The sequence below is a fragment of the Dermacentor variabilis genome, chromosome 11 (genome assembly GCF_050947875.1).
Source record: "Dermacentor variabilis isolate Ectoservices chromosome 11, ASM5094787v1, whole genome shotgun sequence".
In the NCBI taxonomy this organism is placed as follows: Eukaryota; Metazoa; Arthropoda; class Arachnida; order Ixodida; family Ixodidae; genus Dermacentor; species Dermacentor variabilis.
The window spans coordinates 78,160,289-78,186,081 of NC_134578.1; the positions used below are offsets into that span (position 1 = coordinate 78,160,289).

The 25,793-nt window shown below is 46.5% G+C and overlaps 2 protein-coding genes across 4 annotated transcripts in view; one reads left to right on the forward strand and one right to left on the reverse strand.

Moving 5' to 3' along the window:
* The window catches only part of LOC142563671 (uncharacterized), a 53,169-nt gene extending 39,712 nt beyond the window's left edge, over nt 1–13,457 (reverse strand). For 2 of the 3 annotated variants that reach the window (XM_075674262.1, XM_075674261.1), the window contains exon 1: nt 13,237–13,456. Coding sequence is in view for 1 of the 3 variants with exons in the window: in XM_075674260.1 (XP_075530375.1) it covers nt 1,421–1,428 (8 nt within the window). In the remaining 2 variants the exon portion in view is untranslated. Of the gene's footprint in view, nt 1–1,420; nt 1,559–13,236 lie in introns of all 3 variants that reach the window. The other variant, XM_075674260.1, reaches the window with a different exon arrangement.
* Nucleotides 13,458–15,320: 1,863 nt separating this feature from the next.
* Nucleotides 15,321–25,793, forward strand: part of LOC142563672 (uncharacterized) — a 52,305-nt gene continuing 41,832 nt past the window's right edge. Inside the window, exon 1 of the mRNA XM_075674264.1 lies at nt 15,321–15,463. The gene's annotated coding sequence lies outside the window, so the exon portion shown is untranslated. The remainder of the gene's footprint in view (nt 15,464–25,793) is intronic.

Consider the following 25,793-nt stretch of genomic DNA (forward strand, 5'->3'; position numbering starts at 1 on the left):
GAAACTCTTTATTTATATCGAGAATTGCGTGTTTCAGAAGCACGATGTTTTGAGCCGGATTATTTTAGTTGCGGAGGAAATCGGACGTCTCGCTTCAGTGAGCTGGGCGGAGCCTCCCCTTTTTCTAAAGTTGTATCCGACTATAGGTCCATTCACCGAGCAAGTTCTTTGTAGCAGTACAGCACTGCGGTGTGGTTGAGTCTAGCTAGTCCCATTGCGGAACACAGAAAATTCTTCCCTCTTTGGAGGCATGTAAAATATGTCTTTGAAGTGCAAGAAGTGACCGGAACTGTCAGTGAAATTCAGAGAAGCTTAACAACCTCAGGAAGGAGCGTCCTGCAATGGCTCAGCATCTTTTCCCGAAAGAAGGTCTTTCAGTCATAAAATGTTGCAACTGTCGCATTGTAATTTTCATCAACATGGCTTAATACAGCTTGAGGCAACCTGGATCAAGGCTTCGTCCCCCTTGCCTAATGCACACAAATACATGCTGCCGGCTTATCCGATCAAACTTTTCCACATGTGTCATGTGATGCCACATTTCTGGCGGAAAACACTTGTGCAAAGATGCATGCACAGTGTCAACAACTTAGGAAGAACCATTGCCAGTAGAAATCTTACAGAGAACTGAATGCGTCTGCGTGCCATCCTTCATCATAATGACGGGGTCCTTGCCTTGTCTTCTTGGGGACGCATGGATTTAAAAGCTCAATCTTTAGTGCTTTGCTTGACAAGTCACTCCAAAAACTAGAAAAGTTGTCTTGAAGGTGGCCAAGACTCTCTTTAACGGCCTTCATTAAGAGTGCTGCATCGCTAAAGTGCAGGTTCCTTTTTAGCAGAGCAATATTAACAGTTTCCAGCCTTTAAAAAACAGGTACCATCAGCCTAAGCATAAAGGAGTCATAAAACTTTCCGAGCACTTTTTCACAGCCACTCCCTCGGGCTTATGCCTCGTTCTTTTTGTGCGATGAAACCTTGGTTTCATCAAACTACTTCGAGTAGTTCAAAGCAGTTGTTCAAAACAGACTGAAGTGAGAATTCCTTTAGTGTCCATCTCGTTTTGCAGAATTCTCTGAGTGCTTGATTTTCTCCCTTCTAAAACTGCTCCAACCAACCGAGACCTTTTGAACAACAAGTCACAAAATTTATCGAGTCTGTAAACAAGCTGACCGAAACCCGGCACCGACTGACTTTCATGCATAACTCTAGCAATGCCAGGTTCAGAGTGTGTGCAAGGCAAGGCCCATAAAACACTCTATGCTCCGCATCCTGTACTACAGCATGAAACCCACCACTTTTATCAGGTGGATCTGTGGTGAAGGGAGTACAAACGCACTTTGGTGTCTGCAGTTACGTAAAGGCCAACAAACACCTCCTCCATTTCCAGGCTTTCTGTAACGTATCTAAGATAGAAGGATACCTGTTCATGTGTACTTTAGCTGGTCGACGGAAACGTGTATGGAGGGGCTTTCGTCTGCTTCACTGGCTTCGCCGCCGTGCAGGAAACTTAGCCTAGGCTGGTGTGGCTCGGTTTGACGCCGGGCAGCAGTCAATTGCTCTGCTTGTGAATGAAACATCAGCAGCACGTAAATGAAGCACATAACCGCTAATTTGCAACATTGTATATTCATGATGACCCAGCTTTCAACCTGTGGAGCACAGGCTTACAAGTACAAGTTAATCAAGATCATGCCCCCCTGTAGCCTACGCCTGTTTGCACATATTTTATGGTCTCAGACACTGCTCTCAAACTTAATTACTACTTGCATGATGTTAGATCCCTTAATCTGCACCACGTGGTTCCAAGTTGAAGCAAGAAAAGTACATATTTAAAGGGCCCCTCACCAAGTCTGACCATATTGAGCTGACAAGCGCAGAGCATACAATGTGTGATAACGATCATGTCTGCAAAGTATTACATCACTATGCGTCGTGGAAAGATCTGAAATTTCAAGCAGAACGCCGTTTTTCCTTCTCCTCGCGACCGCCACGCTCCAAGCTGGAGGATGACGTACTCGTGTCTCTGCACCTAGGTACTTGAGTCTGCAGTATGATGTCGCTCGTGGTGACACGCGACTTTGATAATTAATCAAGGCATGATCTGTTGCTTGAACTGATGAATTTAAGTTTAGAGAAATAATAAAACACACAAACGGATTGCCTGCATGTTTTTTGTTTTACTTCGGAACGAAGCAAGAGAGATGTACTTCTGCTTAGTCTGCTTGTTCCCACGGTCGTGGGGTCACATGCAAAGGTACCAAAACTATGGCATTTTCCACCATGCTCCAGCGCATTATCATGCTCTGCGATCTGCTTGGTCTGTCTCAGTATTCATGTAGCATGGAATTATACTGCTTGTCATGTGTCCTTGTACATGGAGTGCAAAATCATACGCTCGGCGAAACTGTAACAGCTCGCATGCAACGACCCCACAGGAAATGCGCATCACCGAAAAAAGAAAGAAAAAGCGAGAAGAAAAAAAAAAGTGAAGGCGAGGCCCGTGACGCATGTGTCACGCAATCCTCGAGGTCTGGCACAGGAGAACGAAGGGAAGGATTTTCACTTGCAAAGGCTAGACGGGGCGACTGGAGAGGGTGTCTCCCTATGCAGCGGAGCCCACCTGCTGAAATTATAGGTTTGCAGCACTGAAATATTTCTATCTCAGATATTGATGAGCTGACATGAAGAATGTTTGCAGTGGAATGCTCCCTAGAGGACACGTAACAACTTCCAGCATATAACCAAAATTTGCTATGGGGCCTGGTGAGGGGTCCTTTAAGTCTTCTGAAGGGCTTTGACTGTACGTTCATAGGATATTAGCAAAATGGTTGACCAATTTAGAGAAGTAAACTATTCTCTGAAAACTGTAGTCACTCTTCTTTAGGAAGAAGACTTAATTAGTAATAGTGAAAATAAAGGTCAATCTTGCGTTCGGGCTATTTTGGCATAGAAAATGTTATCAAAGCTGTCTAGGCAAAGTCTGTGGTTCCATTAATATTCAACGTAGTCCTTCTTTACTGATAAACAATTCACTAAACCTGAGCATACAATGCCAAAAACCATGAAGACATTGCACAGTGGTGCAAGAACTTCCACATGGAGTTAGTTCCCCACATGGCGTTCCCATTCATCTTTCACGTTTGCATCTTTTCTGGCTTACCAAACTTCCCATCTTGCCAAGTCACTGTTTTGCTATTGCAGAAGCTTAATTTATGGCGCTCTTTGGCCATAACTGGCACTTGTGCCACTAGGATAGGAATAACTTTAATAAAGTGCCAGCAACCGATGGTTTAACGCGTCGTGACGCTGGCCAAGCGTCGACCCAGGGTTATACCCTACTCTGCACTACCCCAGTTGGGCCCCTTTGTAGTGGGTCAAGATGCTTGTGCTTTTTGAGCGCACCCCGGGCCTGCAGGACGGCCCATAGTTGTGTGTCCTTGTCTGCAGACTGCAGTGCACCTTGAAGTTCGGGCGGGCAAGTCCTGTAGGTAGCTGCCGTTGGGAACCTGGTACAGTCCCACATGATGTGCCATTGGTCCGCCGGACCCGCTGCACAAACACTGCACAGCCCACTCAGACAGAGCTCTGGGTGAAGCACGTGCAGCATTGCGGGGGAAGGAGTGACGCGGTCTGTATGTGCCTTAGGATTACGGCCTCCTCCCAATTGAGTGCCGGGTGGGGAGGCGGCATTGTCCGTCGAGCTAAGTGGTAAAGGCACATTCACACCGAAAGCGGAGCGTCTAAGCGGACAAGCAGATTTTCAAAGCGGCGAGCGCCCGCGCCTGTTCAGACCAGCCACGTTGTCTGGCTATCCGCGCCGCCGGGAAGGCGGGGCATCTCGCAATTTCTTTAACAAGTTCAGGGACGTGCCGCCATCTCGTGGCACCTTGAGTTTGTACATGCACTTTCGATATTTTTTTCGTCGTGGGTCGGCGCGCTCCCGTCCGCTATCCACTTCTGCAAAATGATGAGCTCAGACGAAGAAGACGAGATTGTTGGCATTTTACTCGCCACTTGTCTAGTCGATTTTCAAGATTTGTTACAGCGCAACACAAGACTAGGACAAAAGAAGGTATAAAGCGACGACACGGCGCCGTGTCGTCGTTTTATACCTTCTTTTGTCCTTGTCTTGTGTTGCGCTGTAACAAACCTTACTATGAATCCCAACCAACTGGCCCAACTTGCCGTTTTAACGCTTTTGAATAACAGAAGTGAAAAGCTCAGAGAAAGACATTCGTTTACATTCGTTCACCAGCACTTCCGCAGTGTCGGGTTCTGATTGGCTGGGGCCAAAGCGGCCAACTTATCCGCGCTGAAAAAATCGGTCCGGGCGCAATCCGGCCAAGCGGCCGCGTATTTTCCGCAAAGCGGAACATCCGTGGCCGCGTGGCCGGATCTGCTTGTCCGCTCCGCCTTCGGTGTGAATGTGCCTAAACACTTGGTTACTTCTGCATAACTGGTCAATCTGTCTTTGGTTTTGAACCACTACACGGCATGGTCACTCGTGGGCACAGAAGGTAAGCGCTCATGCCGCCAAATGGGCCATCTCGTTATGGTTCGGTGAGGATGCACACTCACCAGCGTGCGCTGGGAACCACTTGACACGGATGATGCTGCCACGGTCTTAAAGTTGCAGCTTGCCGATGATGGCAGCCACCGACGCGCATTTTCACCCCTTGGCAAAGTTGCGCACGGCGTTCCTCGAGTCGCTGAGCTTGGTGCGACACTCGGCCTCGGTGATCACCATAGTGATGGCAATCTCCTCTGCGTCTGTGGTGTTCGTGCACCGCACGCTCGCTGCCGTTGTCTTGGTGCTGGTAGCCGCCGCAACGACCGCTGCCGCGAAGCCTTCCCACTTGTATTCCGCTGCATCCACGTACTGGGCGTGCGGGTCTTCAGCGTGTTGTTCGGTGAGGGCCTTGACCCGCGCCTGCCACCATTCTTGGTTGTACTCTGGGTGCATGTTCTTTCGGATGGGGTCCACGTAAATGTCGACCCATGCCTCCTTTGTGATCTCACACGGTTGCTGGCTGGGAGCTTGGGGGTTGTAACCCAGGGACGTCAGTATACTGCGGCCTGTCCTGGTGGTAGAGAGGTGCTGAATTTGTGCGGTGAGCTGCGCCTCGGCTATTTCTTCTAGGGTGTTATGGACGCCGAGCTGCAGAAGCCGAGCCGTACTTGGGGTCTCCATTAAGCCCAGCGCCGTCTTGTAAGCACATCTGATCAGCGTGTTGATCTTGGTCCTGTCAGTGACCTGCCAGTTCAGTTAGGCTGCAACGTAGGCGACATGACTGATCACGAACGACCGGACAAGACTGTATTCACGCATGCACACCCGTTGTGTAGAGACTCTGTGTATGAGCCGGATGGCGTCCATTGCCTTGTTGGTAAGCTCGTTGATGGTCTCATTGTTGCGGCCGCTCTTGTTGAGCAGCAGGCCCAGGACCCTGATCATGGGAACTTCGGGGATGCGTTGCCCCGATACAGTCACAATCTTGATGTGGTCACATTCCCGACGGGGAGCGTGCTTCCGTCCGGTCGAAGCAGTGCGAGGACGAACAGCTCGGATTTTGCAGGCGAGCACATTAGGCCTGTGCCGTCAAAGTGCTGCTCGACGGCGGTAACCACCGCTTGCAGCTGTTGCTCGATGCTGGCGTCGGTGCTGCCAGCCGCCCACAGGGTAATGTCGTCGGCATAGATCATATGTTGGACGCTGGTCCCTGCTACTTCCCTGGCTACCCTGATCATGACGATGTTAAAGAGCAACAGCAAGATCACCGAACCCTGCGAAGTACCCGTACTGCCGAGCTTGTGTTCGGGGGCATGCAGTTCCACCGTGCAGTTGGTCAAGAAGTCTTGAATATAATTGTAGCCTGTTACCCCCATGTTGAGTCTTGATACTTGTTCTAATATGGCTGAGTGTTTGACTTTGTCGAATGCACTTTGTAAATTCAGCCCCAGAATTACTTTGCTGTCTTGTGTCTTGTTGTCGATTTCTTGTTTCAGTTGCAACATGGCCTCTTGTGTGCCGAGTCTGCGCCGGAAGCCGATCATCGTGTCAGGATAGAGGCCTTCCTTCTCTAGGTATTCCTGCCACCGGTTGGCGACCATGTGCTCCAGCACCTTGCCCACGCAGGACGTGAGCGAGATGGGACGCAAGTTGCCGATGTCAAGTGGTTTGCCCAGTTTCAGAATCAGGATTGTTCTTGCCGTTTTCCACTGTCGGGGGAGCTTGCCTGAATGCCAGCATTCATTGAAGTAATGGGTTAGGGCCTCTATCAAAGCATCATCCAGGTTGCGTAGCATCTTGTTGGCAACGAGATCGAGGCCGGCTGCTAAGTGGGTGTTGAGCCACGCGTTGGGCAGCCCCCCGTACGGCGGGTGGGTTTCCGTTGGCGTGTCCGGCAGATAATTGGCTTCCAGGCTCTTGACAACAGAGTCTTTTCCTTGTTGTTGTGTGATGGTGATGGCCAGGCGGTCACACTGGTATGACTTGGTCTTTGTTTCGTCTAGGGGGTGCCGAAATAGATTCCATGTGCACCTGCGATGCAGTTCCCTGTCAGCTCGGTTGCAGATTTCGTTCCACTGCTGACGGCACAGGAGCATGAAATGTTGTTCAATAGCCCTGTTTAAGTCAGCCACCTTCTTCCTCAATTTGCGATTCAACCGTTGCTGCTTTCAACGTGCTGTATCGAACGTTTGGCCTCTATCAGATGGGCCAGGCAGCTGTCCATGATGATGATGTCCTTGTCTGTTTCTATGGTCTTCGTGGCTGAGTGCACTGCATCACGGAGCTCCGCCGTCCAGGTTTCGATCTCTGTGATGTCTTGTGCTGTGGTGAGGCGTCCCTTACGGAATCCGTGCCAGTCCGTCCACTTGTGTATAATGGTATTGCTCTGTAATTGGTTGGGTATCGAAATTTCGAGGATGTAGTGGTCACTGCCCAGGTCGACGCCCGTGTTGTGCCATCTTACTTTGCCCATGTGGTCATTTTTGATGAATGTAAGGTCTGGTGTGGTGTCTCGCGCTATGGAGTTGCCGATGCGGGTGGGATGCGCGGGGTCCATGATCAGGACACAGTTGTGGTCCAGGGTATACTGTAATAAGCCCCATCTCTTGGCCATGTTCTTCACGTAACCCCACGCTCGATGGGCGGCATCAACGTCCCCTCCGATCAGCAACGTGTTGTCTCTGGCTTGGGTGCTGGCTGTGTGTAGTAGGGTCTTGAATTTCTGTGTTTGGTGCTTGGTGTTACTGTAGATGTCGGTGATGAACAGGCTGCCTTTCCATTGTTTGCTTGGGATGTTTTCGGTGAAGGCGTATTCCACCCTGCTGTGGCCGTGTTTGAGTTGGTGCTCAATGAACGCGAGCCCTTTGCGGACGAACGTGCAGACGCCCTGTCCCTCTACTGGGCTAACGTGAGCCCGATACCCAGGGAGGAAGGGGGTCACCGTCGCCGTTTCTTGCAGCAGGATAATGTTGGGTTTCTTGTTTACTGTGGTGATATGTTGCTGCAGCACTGCTTCCTTGTTGCTGTAACTGTGGCAGTTCCACTGCCAGACCGTAAGGCCTGGTAGCGATCCTATTGTGGATTGGGGCTGGGACATAGCTGTGGCGAAGGTGAGGCTTGCATCTGTTCTTGGAGGTATGGGTGGTTGGCGAATTGCACTGAAAAGATGGGGCTGCGCACTATGGGCTTGAGGGTGTGTTCAATGAAGTCGAAATGCTCTTGTATGGTGCGGAAGGACGTGGTGATCAGTTCCTCCAGCAGAGCCAATAGTTGGTTGGTCACGGCAGCCGTGCTGGCATGCGTGTTGGCGAGCACTTCACTTTTGGCCTCAAGCTGAGTTTCCAATTGGGTCAGGTCCTTGTAATCTCGTGATGAAGTGCGTGTTCGTTTCTTGGTGGTTGGGTCAGTGGTCTTCTCCTCCTGGGGCTCTTCTTGGGTTGTGTCCATTGATTGTATGCCTTGGTGTGATGGCGTGTCGGTTTTCTGCTCGGGAATAAGGGCGGGTGTAGGTGTCTCGGGTGACTGAGCTGTGTCTCTCCTTGGATGGGCTTGCTGTGCTTGAAGTTCTTTCTTGACCTCGGCTAGCTCTTCGACAAGCCGCCGCATGGTTTCTACCAGTGTCACATTGGTGGCGCAGAGTTGTTCGAGTTCCTTGTAGAAGGGGCTGGTAATCCACGCCTGCCAGCTGCTTGGAGTGCTTCAGCCACTAGTGGCTCTGTTGGAGCTGGCGCTGCTGCCTTTGACTTCGCCCTAGGCTACGTCGGCCCAGCTGACTGTCACGGGAGCGCGATCGCTTTGCGCCACAGCTGTTCCTGTCCGACGAGTCACGGCCGCGGGATGCACTGCACGAGGCATGACAGGAAGCGTAACGTGATGCGTGGCTTGAAGAATGGCGCAACGCGCTGCGGGATCCACCATGGGAGGCGCTGCGCGAGCAGGAGCATCCTAAGCATGGAAGGGAGCTTGATTCGAGCGCTTGCTTTCACTGTTCTTCGGCGTTACGGTGTTCCCATCGCCGTCGCCACACAACATATGGCACCTTGTATTTGGCTCTGCCGAGGTGGTCCCCAGTGAGGTGTTCTTCGCCACAGAGCTTGTACATGGGGACACACTTGTGGCCCTCTCTAGGATTAGAAACACCGCATTAAAGACAAACACGTATGTTCGGTGTGGGGCACACGTTGCACCTGTGGCCGACCTTGTCGCATACTTTGCAAACTTCTATTTGCTTCCTGTAGAGACTGCATGGATAGAGCGTGGATCCATAATGCACATACTTGGGAACCTTGATACCATTGAACACTAGGATTACTGTCGTGTCCCCGATACGCTTCGCCCCCGCGGCGAGGGGGTTGTACATTGTAATGATCTGCTGCATTATTTCGGCTACACTGTCCTCGAACGCTATGCCCCTGATCACGCCCTTGACTGTGTCATAGGTGGTCGTTATGTAAGCGCTCACTTCGTATATTTTGCCTTGGACGTTGATAGCTTGTATTCGAGCATACTTCTTCGCTCGCTCCTCACACAGAGTGCTGAGCACTTTAATGTTCCGATGGGTACTGGGCACTGAAAAGGCACTGAAAGCTTTTTGAAAACTAAGAAAACATTACTAATCTGTAGACAATGCTGGCATCAACATGCGAACCGAAAATTATTCTGCTGCTTGCTGAAAGGAACCTCAAATCTTACATAATAAATTGATCATGTGGGTTTCAAAGCCCCTACTCTTCTTCAGCCTCAGGCAACATAAGCGATAAAGCAAGGAAATTGCGTAAAGCACGATCGCCCACAAGCACCAGCTCTTCAGCACGAGTAGTGCACAGCGTTCCAGACTCTAGAAACAGGGCAGCAATAGTTGTCAATGCAACTCCACCAATGTGAAACATGAAATAAGTTTTAGACTGATAAATCATTCTGTAAAACCACTACTTTCATTAGTTTCCTGGTAAGAGGTAAATTCCCAGAAGGACGAAAACTAATGGTGTATGTGGTTGGCCACTCTAGTCCTCTGGCTCAGAGTTGGCAGATCGGAGCACAGCATGCAGTCTGAGCGCAGATGCAGTGTACCAACCGAATGCATGAGTGATCTCAGAGCAGCGCGGAACATGTTCCCTTTTTTTAATTTGTTCTGAAACGCCAGCGCTGGCATCTCAGTGTGTTGTGACAGATTTCAAATTATTTTCTCGCATTCAGGCTACCGTGATGCGTAAAGATTCTCATTCTTGAATCCCTTTGTCAGACAGCTGCTTCAATGAGTCACTGTAAATGCACCGCCAAAAGAAGAAGAAAAAAGATTCCTGGCCGAGACAACCTTGAGTTCATATCTTTATACTTGCGCCTCACGTGTTTTACAAGAGACGTGCTTTCAGATTTCAATGAAAAATTCAGCCAACATGATTGTTCTTGAAGAGAAAGCAATAAAGCATCCTGATAATCACAAGACACATATGGTTGACCTTACAGAAACATGCCACATTAAGATGAGAAATGCATAGTGAACTTCAGGGATGAAGACGTACCCCAACTTTATTTCCATTAACAGCTAGAAGATGAGGGCGCCCACTTTTTTTAATTGCTGCTACGCGAAGCCCTTAATGTACCACACTTGTGAAGCATTGATTGGCAAGAGGAAAATGTTCGACAGCATACATACTATTTCTCTCTTTTCAGGCATGTGCCCACGGTCTCATGGTTAAAGCCTAGGGCTTCTTTGCTTCGGGACCAAAGTTCAAAAAACAACCATAAGTTCTATATATCTATACATATATATCGAGAACATACCTAGTGACACTTGGTGCTCCAAGCGTGCCATAAATGGCCAATAACATAAAAGCCGCAAAGTGGAGGGAAAAATTAAAGAAAGCTATCGCTTTAATAGCAGCGATAGATTTTGCACTGATACCAGCACAATCCCACCAGAGAGGAAACAATGCGTTGAGCGAAACACAATAAGTAAACACTGCATACTTGGTATTTTTATAAAGCAACCCTAAAGTCTATTATCTCACTTGTTTGCAAAAATATACGTCCAGATTCTACAGACTATGTTTTGACTGTTTTACATTCATTTAGAGACAGTATCTTTCTTGAAAAACATAGGAAAGGCCCATTTCTCATGCTCGCAATGACATATATACACAGGGCCCTTCATTTTCGGGTAAAACACTGTAACAGCCTATTTTTGCACCTCGAACAAAATTCAAGAAAATTTAGTTGTGAACATTGGGGAAAAAATGTTTCCTTGTTGCAAAGGATAATTAAATGCAGGTGTTAAAAAGCTAATCAACACTGCCCACTCTTTGTGAGCTAGTTGTCAAGATATATAGATACTATTACATGGATGTGTAAAATGCCTTATGTTCGCTTAACACACGGGAAAACCTGCATTATAAAATTACAACATAATCAGTACCTGCTGACCTTGAGTGAATGAAAGTTGCTACTGTTTTAGTATCCGCATTTACAATATCACAACGGGACATTCTACTGAATTTTCCATACATCACATACCTATTTACTGTAATGAATGATCTAGCCAAGGAACATGTTCCCTTCCCCTGGACACAGGAGGGCGGCGTCAGACACAGAGCGTCATTTAGGCATGCCAACCAAGATACCCGCTCACAATCGATTTCATTCAAGCACATACTAGTGAAATCTCCTTTTTGCCTTTCCCAGAACACCGAGGCTCATCAAATAGTTTAAGGTTTGCTTTCACGTATGGGTTCAAGGCATGCTCTATGATCCTTATCATACATCACAGGACTACATTGATAAGAGCCGTGCTAAAGTTCTCCATGACACCAAATTGATAACTATACATTATGGTGGTACTGAGATCAGAGGTACAAATATGCTGTTAATACAATTTTGATGATAACGGAGCAAAACTTGACAACGTTGAGTTTTTATGTTGTCACCAAAAATGGAATGGTATGGATCAGTCACATGCATGTTACAGTTCAAGCACTTGACAAAGCAAGTTGCGAGCCGTTTCCACTCCTTTCGAATGTGACAAATAAATACTTGCTCAGGACCTCAGCAGAATTGTACGCTAGCCACCTACCTATATGCCACAAGCTTAGTGACTGCCATACTGCTACACCATCCCTAGGCAGTGCTTTGAGTCGTGTATAGGAAATCATGGCCTCGGAGAGGTCTTGTTCCAGCCATCCCAACACGAATACGTATCAATATCACAAGTGTCATGAGCCGATTGTGGATCTAGCTCCACGAGTGGCAAGTTGTCTTTTGTTAGACTCTCTTCATCGGACCTATAGATTTCTTTTAAAATATTTCTTCAGCACTTTCCTTGGCTTCACTGCCTCTTGGCTTCATATGGTTGTTCCAAATGACCAGATGTATCGGAAACCATATGCAATGGCACTACCAAGGTTGCCTTTTGGCCATTGTCAACAATATCAAACTGACTTGCAAGTGCTGCACAGTTGGCACAAGGTCAATTCAATTCACAAACACTTACCGAATCATGCGCTAAAGGCTTAGTTATCCGTCTTAGGTGTAAGGCAGTCAAAGTCGCTATTAAAAACTCCATAAGTGCAATATAGCAGGGTTTTGCCATCGCGATTCACTTCACACATTGCACGATTTGTGCCCATGAACAATTTTGCGAGCGAGCGCAGGACTACTAAGGATGCGCAGAGCTCACATGAAACTGGTGTGAGCTGGCTCACAAAGTGCCAGGAAAACTTAAGAGACTTGTGTAAGTGGTATTAGAAACTGATACCGTGTCAAGTGTTTTGTGGCATGATCATCTTATGGCACCTGTATCTTGAAATTTGCAAACAAGTGGAGTAGTACATCATTATTACTACACTGGAGAATTATAAAACACATATTAGTAGCAGAAGCTACGCATGAAGCAAGTGCGTGTGGCCTGTGAAGCGTGAAAGACACCATAACGAGAAAAACTAGAGCCTACTTAAACCGAGGACAATTTCGCACAACCAAACATGCACGCAGGAAAATTTATAGAACCAATAAGAGAGAACCGGTGCTCTAAGACTGAATTTCTTGTGAGCGTCCGCCATCAGTAATGCAGCAGTGGCTTCTACATGCTTAGTTACTACACTTAGGCGGCATATACACGGTGGTAGGTCTTGTAGGCTTTGACTGCGTCCAACTGAAACTCAGATTCGTGGTCTAAAGCAGCGATGAATCACGGGAACCATTCCCTACACATACCATGACAACCAATGCAGCAGTCAGCCTGTTTTGCAATCTGCTAATGATGTTTTACTCTTCAGATAGAGTACAAGTGCTGCGTTAAAGACGCCAGTCTTAGGGCGAGGGCTGTCGGCCAGTAAAGTTTAGTTCTTAGCCGTTTATTACACGCCGTCGCGGTAAAAGCAAGACAAAACGAGACAAATCAACCCAGGTACACCTTTGAACATTCTTGACATCACCGAGACACTGCCAGCTCAGCTAACTTGTGAAGTGTTGCCAAGTTTCGGTTTAGCATTTTCAACGCTGGCTCCAGTAGCTATCTTTTGAGTTTGCCTCGACGCAACTCTCTGTATTATGAATTTCCTCGCTAGAACTGGCTTCGACCAAGCCGTCATTTAGTTCTTTTTCCCTTCAGATCAACACTTCCAACACGTAATATCTCCAACCGCGCCTACTTAAGCGGCGCTCAAATAAGCGTTCGAAATGTCGACAAAGATGCCAGAAATGCAAAAAGTGAACAAAGTTTGACACTGTACCTGATGCGCCAGGTTCACCAAGGTCGACAATGTATCGGGGACGGCGCGGCTGTTCTTCCAGTTTCCTTCAGCAAAGTTACGGAATTGTATCACCGGTAATCACGACATTGCCGTCAAAGCATGGGAACATTCACTGAAACAATGGTCGCCAGCAAATGCTCTCATGCTCTCTACGCCGGGCGCGTGTTTCTATTTACGTCCAAGCCCAGCGCTCGACCGCTGCGCCGCCATGCGCCGCTCGCGCGTACCACGCATCTGGGTACTTTTTTTCGCTAAAGCGCCAGGGCAAGCGCTTTAAATCCCTTAGATTCTTCTAGGTACTTGGGGGACTAGGGAGGTGTTCTACGCCTGGGCGCGCAATGTAGCGCAGTCAGGCCCCGCACACTCTCAAGTTCAACAAATGGCCACAGAGGGCGAAAAATCAATCGAGGCGCGTTTCAGCGTAAGCGCGCAAGTGGAGCTGCTGTAATTTGGTCGAATACTTTAATTTGTGCTTTCTCTGCTAGGGGCGCTGAACATGCTGAATGTTTTACTTTACACAAACCATTGACATAAACAATCGAGGTGTCTAAGGATGCTTTTTTACCTTAGGCAAATAGGCAGTTGATTTTTTTTAAATTTGATTGTTGAAGCTGCTTTTTAGTCATAGCGTCAAGGTTTTTGTACTTGATTAACCACCGACAGCCGACAGCCTATTGGTATCGATGTGTTTTCCTGGCCGTTGGCGTTCGAATACTACGGCGGTAAAACATTCTCGAAAGCATGCTGGTTTCGTCTGCGAGTCACTACATAGACTTGCTGTAAAGAGGTCTACTCTTGGCAAAAAATAGTGCCTCATTTTGTTTAGGCGTTGATTATCATAATGAATGCGGCGGAGGTTGAGGGAGTACGCTTGAAGGTACGTTTTTATGCCGTTGATCTCCATAACACCGTAAGTACGCAAACCGGTGTCACAGAACACTCGATGCATCATTGTGTGTTCTCCGTCATCGCTTGTTTGCTGTACGCCTACTAATTCTTCATTTCTTCTTCAAGTGTTGTATTCTCCTTTTGTCCTTGTTCTCTTGTGCTTCACTTACAGTATGTCGTTCCGTCAGCTGTAATGCGCATTTGCAAAACCAATACCTTTGATAAGACGCAGTGGTTATCATAATTTCACTTCACATGTATTAAGCTGGCACATATGGTTCAGATACAGATACCTGTATGCGGACTTGCACGACGTTGATGCGGAGATTAGGATAATTATGACACCCGTAAGGAAGAGGCAGCTGACGGCCTTAAGCTGTTGCGTTCTTTCCGCCAAACTACCCGGCCTGGTAGTGCTGTAAAGATGCTGTATAAAAGTGACACGCGGTGACAGGGAAATTATTATACTTAGCAGCCGACCATACGTTTTGTAGCTTAGGTCTTCTTTCTTGTGCGTTTGTGCTACCCTTATTAATGAGCCATTTCTTGACTATGTTCTTGACTATGTAACCGCGTTTGTGTGGATGCGTAGACGTGTGCTTTTCGTTGTACTTGTAAACTGCAAATAAAATATTTTCAGGCTTACTCAATCTTTGGTGTCGTCAGCGTTTATTCCAGTCGAGGCCATCGTGCCACCTGGAAACCGCATTCTGTCAGTAGCTCTACACGAAATGCAACAGCTGGAGCGCGGCGGCACAACTCGGGGTAACGGCGGCGTGATAAACGAAAAACCGCTCGGGATGCCCCTAAAAGTCAGTTGAGGGTGTGCCTTAACTCGATATGAATCAGTGCTACATGTATTCTGCTGCGCCTCGATCGTGCTCCCGCCAGTTTGGTTGCTGTGTGGCAAACGTAGCGCCTACATACATATGTAGGCGTTACGTTTGCCGCACAGCAACTAAACTCGCGGGAGCACGATCAAGGCGCAGCAGCCAGAAACCCAGTAAAGCCACAGAACACCTGGTAAACTGTGCAAAACCCCGTTTCCGTTTCCTGTTGTACAGCGCCACCCGTGGTCGCATACTTTAGTTCACGACGCCACCGCTACGCTTATTTCCGTAGCACTGTGGAAGGTACAGTTTCCCTTCTCTAAGTTTGTATAGGTGTTCTGTGGCGCAGTCTGCTCAGCCAGCTCGCTACCAGCCTTCGGCGACGCCGCCTTCATGCCTCGACAATGCCCCGGCGTTTTACACGTTTGGGTCTTCGGCAAGAACTGCGTTGTTTTTGCGCATACTGCGGGTCTTCGCAGAGTGTAGAGGTAAGCATTTCCATATATATTTTTTTTTTATTCTGAACTTGGTGTGATATTTTTGCTTCGCTGTGTGGCGGCTGCGTCTTGCTGCCGTCTGGGCTGGGAGAAGGCAAACGTTATATACTGGACGCTATACTCGTGCAGTAATCCGCGTTTCTCACATGAAATAAAGCGTACGCTTCCGTCCTTTGATGCTGGTGTCTCAGCTTCACTGAAGAAGTCGCAAATACACTGTGAAAATTGTGGCATTTGAAACAGATCAGCCCACGAAACATGTTTTTTAATTGTTAACGCGCTTCTGACTGGTGTTGTAAGTCGCGAGCCACGTTTTTCGTCGCGAAATGTGATTATGTCCAGCCGCCAAGTTCCGCCTGCTGCGCGTCGCCCCGCGCGACTTCTGCAACACCAAGTCAGAACTTATAACCGTTTTTGTAATACGGGTGTCACACGGCGCACTTTTGATCGCCATCAAGCCCCATCCGTATCGAATTTCTCGGTCGGGATTGGCCCCTTTGCACAAAATGCGCGAGAGAGCCAATCGCAGTCGAGAATTTCCATCCATATCGGGCCCGATCGCGATCAGAAGTGTACGTGTGACACCGGTATAACCCACCTTGCATGGCATACGCACCGGGTTCAACGAATTTCAATTTTTATCATAAAGTGGTCTTAGTTTTATGTACCCTTCCTGTTTCATTTAGAAACGTTTTCTACGCTAGATTTCACTATTTCACTCATGTGATTAATGGCTCTTTTACTTTCTTGTGATCATTCTGTACCACGCTGTGCCAAAATTGATGATTTACTTGGCTTCTTTTTACCTTCTTGAAGTACTACATTCAACTCTGTGGTCATCGGTTTGGGTCTTTTGAAAAAATACAAGCAATTTAGTTGAAGTATGGGTTTACTCTCTTCAACTGCTAAAAAATACAATGTGTAAACATATTTTTATTTACCTTGAATTTAACTCTTTCATATAATTAATACCTGGTTGACTCCAGGTGCAGTTTTTGATGCCTTAGAGATTCTCAAGCACTGATCTATCACTTTTGCTTGACTTAATATTTGCTTTACTGTCCCTTTAACAAGTTCTGTAACTGAAGTAACTCGCCTTTTGCGTGTGTCTCATCCCGTGTGCTGCAGGGCACTGCCCTCAGCCTTGTTCTTCAACTTCTTAATAATGCTTCAACTTCTTAATAATGAATTACCACATCATATTGCTATTAAAATATGTCCTAACATAGTGGGCTGCATGCCGTAGCATGAGGCTCCATTGGCCAGATTACTTTTAACATTGTGTTCACATACTATTCCATGTATCTGACACTGGGCAAATGAGCTCTAGCTTCTGTTGTACTGTCGCATCATGATGCACTCAGATTCAGAAGTCAGATTGTGCACGTGTCATGAGTACTCTCGTTCTTTCAGGGAAAGTGGGTTCGTCATATGATCTTATGCGCAAGTTTGAAGATGATTGTGTTTGTTCTGCAATTTATCCCATCGCTGCCATTACTTATGAAAGTGGGATGATATTGAGATGAATAATGACAGCTGAAGCCTGTGGGATTTCATATTATGATTGCAGAATACATTTGCTGTCATCACTGCTGATGAATTATTCTTGGCTTTCCTGTTGGGCACAAGCTTGCCAAAATAAAGCTTTATTTTCATTTGTTGCTTTTTTTTTCTGCCATCTGGAGCGCTCCAGCCAGTGCATGACAGTATCTTAAAAAATTCTTTGCTACTAGGCATGCCTGAATATGTCGGTCTCCTGCACACTATTGACTTGTCCTGGTGTAAACACATCAAAGTGCAAAAAATAGATAACTTGCATATGTCTTGCACTTATTTCATGTAGCTATCAAAAAACTAACTTGCTGGCCTGGCACCCACTTGTCTAATCTGTGAGTGCTCGTAAGCTGTAAACATTAACACAATAATATTAGCTGGACTGCATGTACACAGAACTAAGACGTGCACATATGCCGATGCTCACTTCCCTACAAATCTAAATAAAGAAAACTAACTACACCTTGAATTGACCACCCTACTGAATGTGAGAGCATGTCTTACCTAAATGGTAATTTTGCTCCAGTTTAGCTCCATACATACAGTTTGCAGAAGGAACAATTGCCAGATCTAAGAATATTAAAATTCTCACCTTTTAGCCATGTGTATTCATTGTCACCTCTATTTTCTTATGTTTTCGAGTAAAAATATTAACGATAAAAGTAGTGAGGATCATAAGCAGGCACTGTAACTTAAGCCAAGCGTATCAGTAACTCTAGATGAATCCACACTGACATGGAAAAAAGCTGCTCAGATTCGTGTTTTAGGAAGGGCAACAGCTCTTTGAGATGGTGATTGGTAAGTTTGGCAAATATAGAAGTATGATGGATGGCTGCTTAGTTGGCTTACATATTTCATGTGAAATGTTTTGAGTATAATTCATGGTATGTTAACTAAGAGGTGGTTCATGATCATTAGTCTCATTTGCTTGTTCAAGCTGGAATGTGATGTCCATTGTCAGTACTCAGTTATAAGAACTTCACTAAATGGTTAGAGCAAATGTTGTGTGTCAACGTCGAAGAGCGCAGATTGTTGTGAAAGAGAAACAAGAAAGAATAGTAGGCTGCCAATGAAAACAATTTATTCTCTGAATGTGTCAACAGCAGTTACAAAACAACTTGGCACATTTGCCCTGCAAAAACATAACAGACAGTACAACAAAGAACAAAAGGTGAAAAGTGAAGTCACAGGGGAGAGGCAGCAGAGAAAATAAAGAGCTGTACAATACCAAAAGGATATGGTACAAAACGAAGATAGCATTTTTGTTCAGCTCATCTTACGTCTCTTCCATGGTTACCTTTTTCATGCAGTGCACCCTCTAACTGTAGTATGCATTTCTGTTGCATCAAGGCATGTCTTGATGTTGCATCATGGCATGTATTGGTGTTGGTTGCTTATCCAATCTCCAACGCAGGACTACTAATGCTATAAAAAAATTAAAATGGCGTGCTTCATGATCAAATCATGGTTTTGGCACGTAAAACCCAGAATTCAATATAAAAACATTCATACTCTATTCACACTAGGTTGAGAATGACACAAACAGAGCTAGAAATGTTCCTGTGACCAAAGTAACAAAATTTACGAAGAGTGCCAGTATAACACTGCCAATCACAATTTACTGAGGTGTGAGCAACCGAGGGCCACCATGTGGCATCAATGTTTGAAGCACAACTTATGCGAAAGGCTGGCAACTTGTAAGCTGAATGGACACTAGTCGTACAATGCTTTGGGTTGTACTTTACTGCTACCAATCAAGAAGCCCTGCCTGATAAATAAAAGCTAGCCCTACAGCTCACTATAGCCACAGCACTGGTGGTTGTTACACACATAATGAAGGAGTGGAGGACAGCCGAAGTGCAAGCAGGATCGCCAATGCAGAGCACGAGACAGTGCTCGACCTGAACCAGTGCTCATCGCTGCGGACCTTTCTGCATTCACGGCCCATGTTCAGTAAACATCTTTTTACTTACAAGCCTAGATATTGTAAGCACTATTAACATACTTCGTCGTTTTCATTTGTACATAGCCATCATCATCTTCCCTGTTCTTCTACTTCGCCCATAAGCTGGGGTGTTTCCTTTTTGGAATAAAAAGCGCGTGACTTGTAAAGTGGTGGAGGTACGTCAAGATCCCAACGTCCTCTCGCGCTGCCGTCCTCCCTGAAGATACGTTCCGGCCGCTGCCTGCACCCGGCTGCCCCAACAACGATGGACACTTCGAACCCCGGCTCTTCCAGCACCTCTAATCCTACCACATAGCCGACTCCGCCTGCGGTGCCCTCTTGGACTGTGACGAGCCCTCAACACGATCCCCCTGTCTTTGCGGGACTCCACAGTGATGACGTCGACGGTTGGATCGACCACTACGACCGCGTGAGTTCTTGCAACAAGTGCAATGACACCCAGAAATTGAGGCATGTCTCATTCTACTTGACCGATGTTGCAAAGACGTATTTCAGCCACGAATCCGACATCGCGGATTGGTCCACATTTACCTCCAAGCTGCGGCAAATCTTCGCTTCCTCGTCTGGCCTAGCAGAAGTTGCCAAACAGAAGCTAGGCATGCGCTTCCCAACTTCCGCAAGAGTCTTACACCTCATACATAGAGGATGTCTTGGCTCTGTGCCGCCGTGCGAACCCTGGCATGACAGAAGCCGAACGAATTCGACACATATTAAAAGGCATTGGGTCTGTCACGTTCAACGCCGTAATCATGCAAAATCCGGCTTCTGTCCAAGACATCACTTCGTGTCAGCGCCTAGACGAGCTGCAGTCTGTCTTCATAACAGCAGCGATCCTCAGGTTCCCCATTATTCAGATCTACGTGTTCTCATCTGTACCATCATCCGTGAAGAGCTTCAAATACAACACCTGAGGCGTTCACCTGCTGCCTGTGCTACCCCCCCCCCTTGACTTGTGCGAGGTCGTAAAGCATGAGTTGACAGTGAAAACTACACCCACGATGCATTTTGCTCCGGTAGCGTGCCCCACACCTACCTATGCAGATGTTGCTTCGCTACCCACCCCTACCTCCTGACGTTGCCTATGACTATTTGGCTTTGATGGGAACCAGAGCACTTGCTGCGCCATCCTACCCTCAGTGGCGTCCACCTCGTTCGGTTTGTTTTTACTGTGGTATACGCGGCCATATATCTTGCTTTTGCCACCGTCGCCAGCAGGATGAAAGATGAGGCTATGTTGGCACGAGAGAGACCACACTCACCGACCAGACGCCTACTATCCCGGATCGTTCTCATTCCCTCAGCAGCATTCTCCGTCTCCTCCAGCTGCTCCCAATCTGCCTCATAGTTCCTGTTCGGCCAGACGTCGTTCTCCTTCGCCTTACCGGTGCTCTACATCACCGCTTCGCCCCACTTCACTTCTTGCCGACCACTACTCGGAAAACTAACTGTTGCAGTTTTTGGAGGGGAAACTGCTTCCTATCAGTCTTCAAAAATTCCTCCTATTCGCCCAGCCAACATGCTTTATGTAACTGTTGCAGATGTTCCCGCGTCAGCTCTCATCGATACCGGTGCCGTTGTTTCTGTTCTTCGTAGTGATCTGTGTTCACAGCTCCAGAAAGTAAATACGCCTTATCTTGGACCTATTTTGCATGGTGCTAATAATGCATTCATTTACCCCGACGTACAGTGTACTGCTCGTGTTCTCATCGACGGGATTCGCCACCACATTGAGTTTATCATCCTTCCAAAGTGTATCCATGAACTTATACTGGGTTGTCACTTCCTACATTCTGCTTCAGCCTTCATTTCATCTAGAGAGAAACTTGTCCATATCATGGATACAGCACTTGCACCTGTTACAGGCTCTGCACCTTCATGCGTGAACTTGGCCATCGCTGTAGACTATGTCCTGCGTCTTGGTCATGAAGACGTAGCTATAACATCCAGTCAGATCGCCGACGGAGACGCTCTAGTCGCCCCTTCTTCCCTCTGTACTTCTTGCAGAATTCTCATTGCCGCCTGTCTTGTCCGGTTTTCACGTGGCCGCGCCCTTCTGTCTGCTTGCAACATGACCCCAGATCCTGTGATGCTGCCCAAAGGGATGACTGTGGCAGCTCTCGCCGACGCTCAACCTATCTCTATAGTCACGCTTTGCCCTTCTTCGTCCCCAGCACCAACCTCAGGTTTGGATTATTCTTTCCTTACGCCAGCCGTTCTTGGTTCTGACCTAACAGCCGTGCAGTCCGAAGCCTTACTGGTGGTCGTGGCGAAGCACAAAGCCGCTTTTGATAGCTGTTCCTCTGTGTTGTGCCAAACTTCTGTGGCTACACATTGCATCGAAACTGATGGTTGCGCTATAATACGACAACGCCCCTATCGTGTATCGCCGTCCGACCGAAAGGTCATTCAACAACAGGTTGCTGACATGCTTGTGCACAAGATAACACGGCCTTCTCCTAACCCTGGGCTTCTCCCATGGTTCTGGTAAATAAAAAAGATGGCTCCGTTCGCTTTTTCATCGATTATTGAGCGCTCAGTAAGATCACACGCAAAGACGTATATCCAATACCTTGCATTGACGACGCTTTGGACACACAACAAGAGGCGGAGTATTTCTCCAGCCTTGATCTTCGATCAGGATATTGGCAAATTCTGATGAATGAGACTGACAAAGAAAAGACCGCATTCACTACACCGGACGGACTTTATGAATTTAATGTGATACCTTTTGGCCTTTGTAACGCTCCCGCCACATTTGAGCATATGATAGATAGCGTACTTTGTGGGCTAAAATCGAAGACCTGTCTCTGTTATCTGGACAATATTGTCATCTTTTTGTCTAACTTCAGCCAACGTCTTCATCGATTAGACGAAGTTCTCAAGTGCCTTGCAGTTGCTGGTCTCCAGATCAATATGAAAAAAATGCAAATTTGCAAGCAAGACAATCAAAATATGGGGCCATGTCGTCACAAGAGATGTCATCCAGCCAGAGCCGGAAAAGATTAGTGTTCTCCAGTTTCCTCGCCCCCAGGAATAGAAAGATGTACGTAGTTTCCTGGGTTTGGCGTCATATTTTCATCGATTTATATGCAACTTAGCTGCAATAGTGGCTCCTCTACACAAGCTACTTCTTACCAGTGCCTCTTTCACATGGACTAACGAGTCGGCTTTGCAAGCTCTCAAGCAACATCTTACTTCCAGACCAATGCTTCGCCACTTCAATGATCGAGCCCCCACCATACTCCATACTGATGCAAGCGCACAAGGTATTGGCGCAGTACTTCTGCAACATAATGCAGCCTCTAAAGAGCAAGTCATAGCATATGCCAGCCAAACACTTTCTCCAACTGAGCGTAACTACACCGTTACAGAGCAAGAGTGCCTGGCTATCGCTTGGTTGATTCAGAAATTTCGCCCATAACCTTTATGGTTCCCATTTCACCATCGTCACTGACCATCATGCTCTGTGTTGGCTGTCAATGAAAAACATGTCAGGACGCTTAGGACGCTGGGTATTCGGCTTGCAGGAATATGACTTTACAATAACGTACAAGTCTGGAAAAAGCCATTGTGGTGCAGACGCATTGTCTCGCTGCCTTCTCTCACTCTCTCCAGGTAACGCGCTGTCGTCTTCCCCACCACGTCGTTCCGATGCTATGCCTGCCTCACACCAGCTCTTGATAACACCCCTGGACCAAGTTACGCTTTCATCATGCTCTGATTTCGTCTTGCTTCAGCGGGCCGACTCCTACTGTCGAACTCTCATGGATCGCCTTAGTGGGTTCGCCGAACCACCCAACAGTCGCTTGCGACGCCAACTTCGACAATCCCGCCTTCAAGGTGGCATTCTACGCCGCTACATTTTCCACTCAACAGGTCACCAGCGGGTCCCAGTTCTACCTTGCTGCCTTCGCCTGCGAGTATTAAAGGCACTTCATGGCGATGTATCGGCTGGCCACTTAGGCTTCCAGAAGAATTACGACCGCATCAAGACCTGCTTGGCACAATGATTATGCATACTTGGACAACACCTGTGGAGTTTCTGCATGAATTATTTGAAGTTCAAGCCATCATTTCAAAATGCTAAATAAGCCCCAATTTTTTCTTGTATGTGAAAGTGGAAAGTTAGCATTTTTGTTCATGCCGTGCTACGATTAAACTCAGTTTACCTTAATTCTGTGGGAGAGGTTGTATAGATGACTTTTTAATGTGTACAAAACTGTATTCTCTATACCACATGCTTTTTAAGTTAGAACATTTTGAAACATGGAAATAACATTTTTGCACTTCATCTTATTTAAGATTTTTTCTGTGTGAAACAAAGATGTATGTGGAGAAAGTAGTCTCGGTTACATTGTGTGGAAAGGTTTTTCTGCCTAATACAAATATTTCAGTTAACAGAAAAAATATTCTGGACCTCCCTTGTGACTGTCATCAACTGATCACACACAAATGACTCCTCTACTACAGCGGTGTCATTGCGATTTCCCACTGGCTGGCGCACCGGTCATATAAACGAAGCATTTTAGAAAGTAGTGCCAGTAGTAGTTCCCCCAGACCAGCCTTCACCAGCCTGCTATGCGCTCTCTTGCGTGCTTGCTACCTTAACATATGGTAGGTGAAATATTGATACAGGAGCCCTGAAAACTAGGGGTGTGCGAATATTCAAAAATTTTGAATATTTTTAATCGTATTCGACTGGACAATAGGTACTCAAGAATTTTTGAATATTCTATTGGATAGGAATATTCCAAATAAATTTAATATATTTCTTCCTGTGCAGGATAAACATGCTTCATAACGTTTAGTTTTAACCAATGTTAGCAAGTGTGTGATTTTGTGCTTAATTGCGCGATTTTATGCAGCTGGCAAAATTTCATTTGTAAAACATGCTTAGCCGCTGGACTTCTAAGCTGTGCAGCGAAGCTATCCTGTCTCTGGCAAAGGACACGGATTTGCAAACAACGAGGGTGCACTCTTTTGAAGGTTGCAATGCTGAGCTTATTGCTTGTCAGCAAATTCGATGAATTTCGGCAGGTACAGGGTCAAGTGCCTCTGAGTTTCCGGGAAATTCATGCAGTATAACAAGGCACAGGTTGGTGAGAACAGACAACCAGCAGAAATTATTCAATTTTCAAGAGATAACAATCTTTTAGTATACCTTGCTAGTTTATTTTTGTACGGATGACAATGTAGTTGCAGTGTTCCAACATGTTAAACCAACTTGTTAATAAATGCATGTGCATATCATTTGATATTCGATTGTAAGTAATCATATTCAAAAATTTTTATATTTGCACAACCCCTACTGAAAACCCAAGCTCATGTCATTTCGTGGCTTAAAAGAGGCAAAAAAGGTGCGATATTAGTCGCTTTTCCTTACTAACAGAAAAACCGCGAGCTTGGAATACAGTATGAATGTAATTTCGATTTTGTTATTGTACATACGAGGAAAATTCCAAATGAAAGTTCTCCTATTTTTTGGGGACATAGAGGAACCGTTGATACGGTGTTGGTCACACTGTTGTGAGTGGCACTTCCTCCACTCCCAAATAAGCCTGCGTGCGCTTTGCTCGGATGCTCAGTCTTGGTTTGGCAGCCATTGAAAATGGAGCTCCCGTTGAACGCTACTGCCAAGTGTGAAGTTCGCGCAGTTATTCAATTTTTTAATGCAAAAGGCATTAAGCAGGTTTAAATTCATTGGTAATTGATGGAAGTGTATGACCACTCGTGCATGGATGTCAAGAACGTTTGCAAGTGGTTTAGAGAGTTTACAGGCGGCCGTACTGAAATGCACGACAAGGAAAGGAGTGGTAGGACGTCAGTTTCTGATGAGACAGTCACGAAGATTGAGGTCATGCGTGAAGATCGGAGGGCCACTCTTGGTACTCTCTGCATTTTGGTTCCCGAGGCTTCCCGAAGCACCATCCACAAGATTTTAATGGAAACGTTGCAATATCAGAAGGCGTGTGAAAGATGGGTACTGTGGCATTTCACTTTACACCTGAGACAAAACAGTCACGCGAGTTGCGGCATCCCTCTTTGCCCCAGCCGCAAAAATTCAAACACAGTCTGCCGGTAAAGTCATGGCAACTGTGTTTCGGGACTGGAAAAGGGTACTGTTGGTCAACTTTCTGGCTGCTGAGACAGCAATAAACACTGACAGATATTGTGACACACCAAAAAAACTCACAAGGGCAATTCAGAACCGGAGAAAAGACATAAGGACCTCCCAAAGTCGGTCCTTATCTGAACACACGCTATATGTGAAGATGTCTTGAACAAGTACAAGTGTTTCTAACTATCTCTTGTTAAGTTAGTGCTCATGTAGCCAATCTGGGAGCGAAGAAGATTCCAGCATCTTCTTTGTTTTCTATATTTTGAACTTCACGGGGTCAAAATTCTTCAGTTCTTCCATCCTGTAGAGCTCCGAAGAGCAACGTTTCGCTGTTCAACATTGCTTTTCTCATTGGCGCTGCCAGGCATAGTTGTTCGACACTGTCATGTCCGTAACTTGATGACATCGTGGGTGAAAAATGAGCAAGTAAGGTGGCATCCTGTGCTTTGGGTTTTATGATGGTAAAAGCTTACATTTCTATTGTTCAGATTCAGAAGAATAATCATTTGCAATACACTACTCTATGCGCCCTCTGTGAAGCTTTGTAGAAAGGATGGCCGCATTGACATTGAGCATGTACCAGGGATAAATTCTGTATGGCTCGGTTGAGTATTGTCACTGTTAACCAAAGAGGTGACAGCTATGCAGAATCCTTTTCGTATCTCCGAAAATATTCGGCGAAT